Genomic DNA, 7,619 nt, shown 5'->3' with positions numbered 1-7,619 from the left:
AATAATGCCATTTGCAGCAACATGGATGGACCTAGATATTATCATACTAAAGAAATTAAGTCAGGCAGAGACAGATAAATACTATATGATATGTCTTAAATATGAAATCTAAGAAACAGTACAAATGAATTTATTTATAAATCAGAAACAGACTCACAGACATAGGAAACAAATGTATGGTTACCAAAGGGGAAAGAAGGAAGGAGGAAGATATTAGAAGTATGGGATTAACAAATACACACACTACTGTTTATAAAGTAAACAACAAGGCCCTACTAAATAGCCCAGGGAACTATATTCAATAGCTTGCAATAACCTATAGTGGAAGAGAATCTGAAAAATATATAAATGTATGTTATATATTAATATATACTTATATAATATATATATAATGTTAGCAAAAATTACTTTGCCAAAACAGATTGTAAATCAACTACAGTTCAATTTTTAAAAACTCCTAATTGAGAATTTCCTGTTCTGTCCAGTGGTTAGGACTCCACACTTCCACTGTGGGGGTAAGGGTTTGATCCCTGGTCAGGGAACTAAGATCCTGCATGCCACTTGGAACGGCCAAAAACAAAAAACAAAAGAACCCAAAAAGTCCATATTGAACATTTCTTCAGTGGATCGTTAGCTATCTTGACATCAACTTCAAAAGATCAAGAGTATACCTCTCAGAGTTCCTAATTTCTCATAATAAACCAATATGGACTTATTATATGAGAACCTTTCAAAACATTTTGAAGTCTTGGAGTCTTACTTTGAAAACTCTTTCATTTGACCCTGCTGCATCTTAAGTCCTCTATTGGACTGAATTCCAATAGCCATTTGAGGACCTACCATGTACCAGGCCTTTTCCGGGTAACAGCAGTACAGTTTTGAAGAAAACTTTCCACGTCCCTGTCCTCATGGAGCTTATATCTTAGTGGATAGAGACAAACATACAAAGATATTGACTGGTGATAAGTGACATGTACAAAAACAGCAGAACAAGGCAGCAGGGGACAATCTGATGGGGGCCATGAGAGGGAGTGACTGCTGTTTTATAGAAGGTGATCAGCAAAGGCCTTTTGGACAACATGACATTTGAATTGTCCTACGGGGTGGGAGAGGGAGCCATGTAGATATATGGAAGACAAGCATTCCAGTCAGAGGGAACAGCAGGTATTCCAGGAACATACTTGATTGCTCCAGGGAGGCCAGTATGCTCACAGAGGGGTGAGTGAGGTAGACAGGGTGGCAGGAAATAAGGTCAGAGAGTCCATCTCCCCATATTCCCTCCTCATCCAGTTAAGTACCACACCCCCCGCAATGCTTCTTGCACCCCATCTCTCAGCCCCAGTCTTAGTTCAAGCCCTTACCCTCTTGCTTTGTTCACCTGACAACGGCCAGCATGACACCTCACGCACTGTCGGTGCTCCATCTGTGTCTGATGAGGACATGTGTGAGTTACCTTCTCCAGAACATGTTATCTTGGCTGGTCCCTCATCAAGTACCTAATGGAATTTGTGTCTCTGAGTGTGCTTTCCTTTAGCATTACATCCTCTGGGTTGAAACTTTCTTGTAAAGGGAAATGAAGTTATGTCCACACATAAATAACAGATTAAACCACTTTTTTATTATAAGCTTATCTGGCACAAAATTCACTGAAGATACACTTCAATTTTACACAAGACTGTAAATAGAAAAATACATTGACACACAAAAAAAGTTTATGTTGGTGCTTCAAAGTAAATTTAAACACATGATTTCCAAAGAGAATACAGGTTATTGATGTCAGTAACTAAAAATGGTTCTTGTGTGTGCACTGTTTCATGTATAGGTTTCATTGTGTATTATGTTTAAGGCCAATAGAATCTGTACGAATTGCTCATTTGGTTCCTGATAGGCTGACACAATACAGATATTGGGGTTTTTTTTTTCACTATACAAATAAATCATATAAAATGTTCCCTGGTACATAGCTATAAAATTATTTCCTCCACTTAAGTCTTACAGCAATTTTACAAGGCACTGCTTATGATGAGGACCCTGACTTTGAAATAGCTGTATACACACTAGTATACACAATTCACTAGTATACACAATTCAAATGCATAGGACTCGGTGACTTCTTAGTATTTTAAAAAGTCTAAATTTTAAGGATAGAAATATATAAGATCTTACAAAACACAACTAAGTTTCTTAAGCAGATGGTGGGAGGGCAGTGGCAAAAAAAAAAACCAGGACAGATGGTCCATAAAAAGCTGTTTGAAAATTATCATGTACAAGTAGCTAGTTTTCATCATAGTTTTATTTTTCTAATTACAGTTATGCCATCACAAAATACATTTATTTTTATTCTTTATTTAAATTATAATGAGTGGCATTTCTTCCTAAATAGCCATTAAGTTCTTTGGAAATTTTAATCTACTTAAACTACTTTAATAAATACGAATTTTCCCCTTTGATTTTTATAAACAACTGCCATGAAGCATATTTTGAAACACACCTTTAATTTGGTAAAAAAGACATTTTGACAGTGTGGAAGAGTACATGACCTTGGCAAGATTCAGCAAGTATAGTAAATATCCATGATCTCAGTGAAAACTACAGGCTATAGAATATTTTGTTTTTCTATTTTGAGACAGAATATGAATGTAATTGCTTAAATACAAACATCCATCTTCCACCAAACAGTATAAACAGACATGTTATGTAATTATAAACTAATTCCTTCAATTCCACCTGTATAAAAATAAAACAAGTTTCAAAGATCAACAAGATGGAGCCTGATGGTGAAAAAAAATGATGAGTCATTCATAAGCTAATTGAAACTGCAGCCTGAGGATGACAGACCAACATTTTAAATATAAAGAAAAAGAAGCTAAATATTTGCTTATCACAAATAACTTCAGCATAAGCACCAGCTATGTTCAATATGGCCAGCACATAGGCCAAGTATAAATGCACAGATCACCGTGAACTAAAGGCATAAAGATCTAATTCCCTGACCCTTCAGTCAACCTTTCAGAGCAAAGGGAATTGAGCGGGGAGCCAGAAGTCCCCACTTCAGTCACTTATACAACACTAAACTACCCCAGTCCTTGCTCTCAAGGCCCTTTACACCAAAAATAGTCACAGTGAGCATGAACTTGATCAATCCAGTTTATCCAGGGCCTATAGATATGGCCAATCATTTGTCCTATCTTCATTTTAAAGAGAATGCTTACATAAATTATACTCAAGACATTGAACCATCATTTGTGTATATTCTTATTTAATATTTAAATTGTTTAGATGACATTTTAGAAAGTCCCCTGTGGTGCAAGAAGGGTCTTAAATTTGCGTTAAAGACTGATATTACATCTAAGATTTAAAGGTGAGACTCTGGGCCTATCTATGGTAAAGCAGGGATGATAACTTCAGTCATTCTACGTCATAAATGTGCTGTTCTGTGGCTACAAAATCCTGAATCCTTGAATGATCTACTGCCATGGGGCTAATGTTTTATAAGGCACTTTTGGCTATGTGAGATATTTTGCCTAACTCTCAGGCTGAATCTTAAAGAATATTTACAAAGCTGCAGCAAAGTAATTTTAAAACGGGATGCTTTACTGATAGGTTTAATTGGGATGGTGAGAAGCAGTTTGTATGCAAGGCCTGTTTGCCTCTCTGAGTCATGTATCACTATAGGGAAGGTCACAGACATGGGCCCCTCGAATGGCTGTTCAGCTCACTAGCCCCCTCAACAGCCACATGACCCCTTCTCCTTTTCTTCATTCAGCTGATCTGCAGAGGTGTGACCGTTGGAGCGTACCACGCCTTCGGGAATCCAGGACTTGTCCACACACCGTTCCATTCGCTTCATTATCAGGTCCAGGAGCGTCTCAATTGCCTGGTTTATGTTTGTCCCATTGGCAGCACTAGTTTCAAAGTAGGGGACTCTGAAAGACAGCAACAACTTGGGTTACAGCATGTGATGGGAAAGGTCACTTTGCCCTTGATAATTCAACTTAGAAAATCAGAAGAATATAAATATATAAGACAAGAAAGGCATTTTAGCACATTAAAAGTAAAATAGTAACTGACACTGCATTCCTAACAGAGATGTAAAACTTCTGGAAGTTTTTATCCCCATTTCACAAATGATGAAACTATAGCTCAGAAAGATGAAGTAATGTGCCCAATTTCATAATGCTAGAAAGGAGTGGAACCAGGATTTGAATCCACAGCTGTTCAAGTGTAACCTACTCCAAAGGCTCTACTGGTTCCAAATTTACATAATGTTGTATGAAGTTCTCCAAAATAGAGAACTCTCACTTGCTGTCAATGGGGGAAAAAAAAAATGCAAGCCAACATGAGACATCAGAGGTCCCTGGCCGTATTCGTCAAGGGCTTGGCCACTTGTCAGCTCCAGGGAGTATTCCTGGACCACACCTTTGAAGACAAGACATTCTGAATTTAATAGCACTTCAGGGTTCCTCAAGCATAACAATCTTAAATATGTTTATTTTGTTATCCCAGGACCTGAGATTAGGTACAATTCTTTAGTAACTTACAAAGCATCGCTTCAAAACTATAAGGTTATTTTTCACATGTTCTTAAGACATCATCAGTCTTTTTGCGGTGGTCACCCTTCATACATCGTCTTTGCAAGGGGATTAATCAATTACCTGCCAAATTCTTCCCCCTTCTTAATAAAGTCATGAAAATAATAATATAGTTATATTTTCTTCTAACTGTTAACTTCATTCTCACCACTTAGTAAGGAGTCTGACCAAAAATACTCTTGAATGTAAAAACTACAAAAGAAAGTTGTTTAGCTCCTTCAGGAGTCCTGCAATTGAATTCAGTAAAACATTCCTTACTTGTATAGATACTTTAACATCCATCTCTATTACTGTTCCTGAAGAATGTCTTTGTTTTCCTGTGTTCTCATAGCATGTTAACACTACATCAGTGACTCTGACTACAATTCTGGTAATTCTTTCATTACTTCCTGACTAGGAGCAGCTTCCACAGGAGAGCTTTAACAGAATTGTTTTCACCTTCTTAGTGCTTTGACAGATATTTTCAGAACTGTTCTGCTTCCTAAGAATCACAGTAGGCGTACATGTGGAGGCATGGAAGGTTATCTGCCCATTACGATTCCTCAAGATGCTGCCGCCTTATCTGCTTGCTTCCTACAGGAACTAACAGGCCTTGCAACTGGACTCTATATTCTCTCCTGTTGGAGTGTAGCTCATAAAAACTGCTTGAGTTTGGAAGTTTACCTTCCTCTGCAATTTTCTCGAAGAGTTTGAGTAGGATAGGTGTTAGCTCTTCTCGAAATTTTTGGTAGAATTCAGCTGTGAAGCCGTCTGGACCTGGGCTTTTGTTTGCTGGAAGATTTCTGATTACAGTTTCAATTTCCGTGCTTGTGATGGGTCTGTTAAGATTTTCTATTTCTTCCTGGTTCAGTTTTGGAAAATTGTACTTTTCTAGGAATTTGTCCATTTCTTCCACGTTGTCCATTTTATTAGCATACAACTGCTGATAGTAGTCTCTTATGATCCTTTGTATTTCTGTGTTGTCTGTTGTGATCTCTCCATTTTCATTTCTAATTTTATTGATTTGATTTTTCTCTCTTTGCTTCTTGATGAGTCTGGCTAATGGTTTGTCAATTTTATTTATCCTTTCAAAGAACCAGCTTTTGGCTTTGTTGATTTTTGCTATGGTCTCTTTTGTTTCTTTTGCATTTATTTCTGCCCTAATTTTTAAGATTTCTTTCCTTCTACTAACTCTGGGGTTCTCCAATTCTTCCTTTTCTAGTTGCTTTAGTTGTAGAGTTAGGTTATTTATTTGGCTTTTTTCTTGTTTCTTGAGGTATGCCTGTATTGCTATGAACTTTCCTCTTAGCACTGCTTTTATAGTGTCCCACAGGTTTTGGGTTGTTGTGTTTTCATTTTCATTAGTTTCTATGCATATTTTGATTTCTTTTTTGATTTCTTCTGTGATTTGTTGGTTACTCAGAAGTGTGTTGTTCAACCTCCATATGTTGGAATTTTTAAAACTGCTGGGCATACACACCGAGGAAACCAGAATTGAAAGAGACACATGTACCCCAATGTTCATCGCAGCACTGTTTATAATAGCCAGGACATGGAAACAACCTAGATGTCCATCAGCAGATGAATGGATAAGAAAGCTGTGGTACATATACACAATGGAGTATTACTCAGCCATTAAAAAGAATTCATTTGAATCAGTTCTGATGAGATGGATGAAACTGGAGCCAATTATACAGAGTGAAGTAAGCCAGAAAGAAAAACACCAATACAGTATACTAACACATATATATGGAATTTAGAAAGATGGCAGTGACGACCCTGTATGCAAGACAGCAAAAAAGACACAGATGTGTATAACAGACTTCTGGACTCAGAGGGAGAGGGAGAGGGTGGGATGATTTGGGAGAATGGCATTCTAACATGTATACTATCATGTAAGAATCGAATCGCCAGTCTATGTCTGATGCAGGATACAGCATGCTTGGGGCTGGTGCATGGGGATAACCCAGAGAGATGTTATGGGGAGGGAGGTGGGAGGGGGGTTCATGTTTGGGAATGCATGTAAGAATTAAAGATTTTAAAATTAAAAAAAAAAAAAACTGCTTGAGGAACCATCACTTCATTTGGGCATCTATCTGTCTATCTGCGAGGTCTGATGGACACAGTTGTTCCACTGATTCTACCATGCCCATGTTCACAGCCCTTCATATGCTGACTCTAAAATACCTTAATCAGGTGCTTCCCCTGTGGTCCAGTGGCTAAGAATCTGCCTGTTAAGGCAGGGGACAAGGGTTCAATTCCTGATCCAAGAGGATCCCGCATGCCAAGGAGCAGCTAAGCCCATGTGCCGCAACTACTTCAGCCCTGATGCCCTAGAGCCTGTGTGCTCAACAAGAGAAGCCACCACAATGAGAAGCCCGTGCACCACAACCGAGAGTAGCCCCCACTTGGTGCATCTGGAGACAGGCCCAGCACAGCCATAAATAAATAAATCTTTTTAAAAATGAAGTAAAATATCTTAATCAGAGAAGGTCTCACTGGGCAAATTACATCATCTTAGTGATTTTTAAACCTCTTGCCTGGCTATCTCTTTGGTTACTTTCAGTCTTTTTCTTTTTCTTTTTCCCCTACATCTTTATCTGGTGCCTTATCCACAAAATGAAGGAAATGCATTTTCCCCATCCCCCTGGTCACATGTAGTATTTCTGTACCAAGTTTGAAGAAGACATTCTTTGTGGAAACTCAATAAATACTTATTTATCAACTATCTATGTTATTAAGTCCCAGGGACATTTTTTGATGCCGCCATTTTTACATGAACTGAATTTTAGATTAAGAATTCTCAAAATTTAAATACTTAGATTTTTCTCCATCGTGCTCTTTCTCAGTTACACCCAAGGAGAATCATTTAATGTCTAAGAATATTGCTTATACTTAAGGAGAAGGCTTGATCATTCTATCACCATTCAGAAAGCTATTGTTTCATGAAAAAGCAACTGAAAAATTCATCTCTCCCTATGAGAATACGGGGTTAAAATTGGAAATACAAAAATAAAAAAGTAGTTGAGCAGAAAACTTTCTTGTAAA

General features: G+C 37.7%; 1 protein-coding gene across 1 annotated transcript in view; it reads right to left on the bottom strand.

Annotated features, from left to right (window-relative positions):
* Positions 1-3,385: 3,385 nt before the first annotated feature.
* RAB27A (RAB27A, member RAS oncogene family) overlaps positions 3,386-7,619 on the bottom strand; it is a 63,010-nt gene continuing 58,776 nt past the window's right edge. Inside the window, exon 6 of the mRNA XM_052647026.1 lies at positions 3,386-3,926. Within this exon, the coding sequence (XP_052502986.1) occupies positions 3,728-3,926 (199 nt within the window). The 3' untranslated portion in view covers positions 3,386-3,727. The remainder of the gene's footprint in view (positions 3,927-7,619) is intronic.

The sequence above is a fragment of the Budorcas taxicolor genome, chromosome 10 (assembly GCF_023091745.1).
Source record: "Budorcas taxicolor isolate Tak-1 chromosome 10, Takin1.1, whole genome shotgun sequence".
NCBI classification, from domain to species: domain Eukaryota; kingdom Metazoa; phylum Chordata; class Mammalia; order Artiodactyla; family Bovidae; genus Budorcas; species Budorcas taxicolor.
This window is presented reverse-complemented; position numbering and strand designations above follow the sequence as displayed.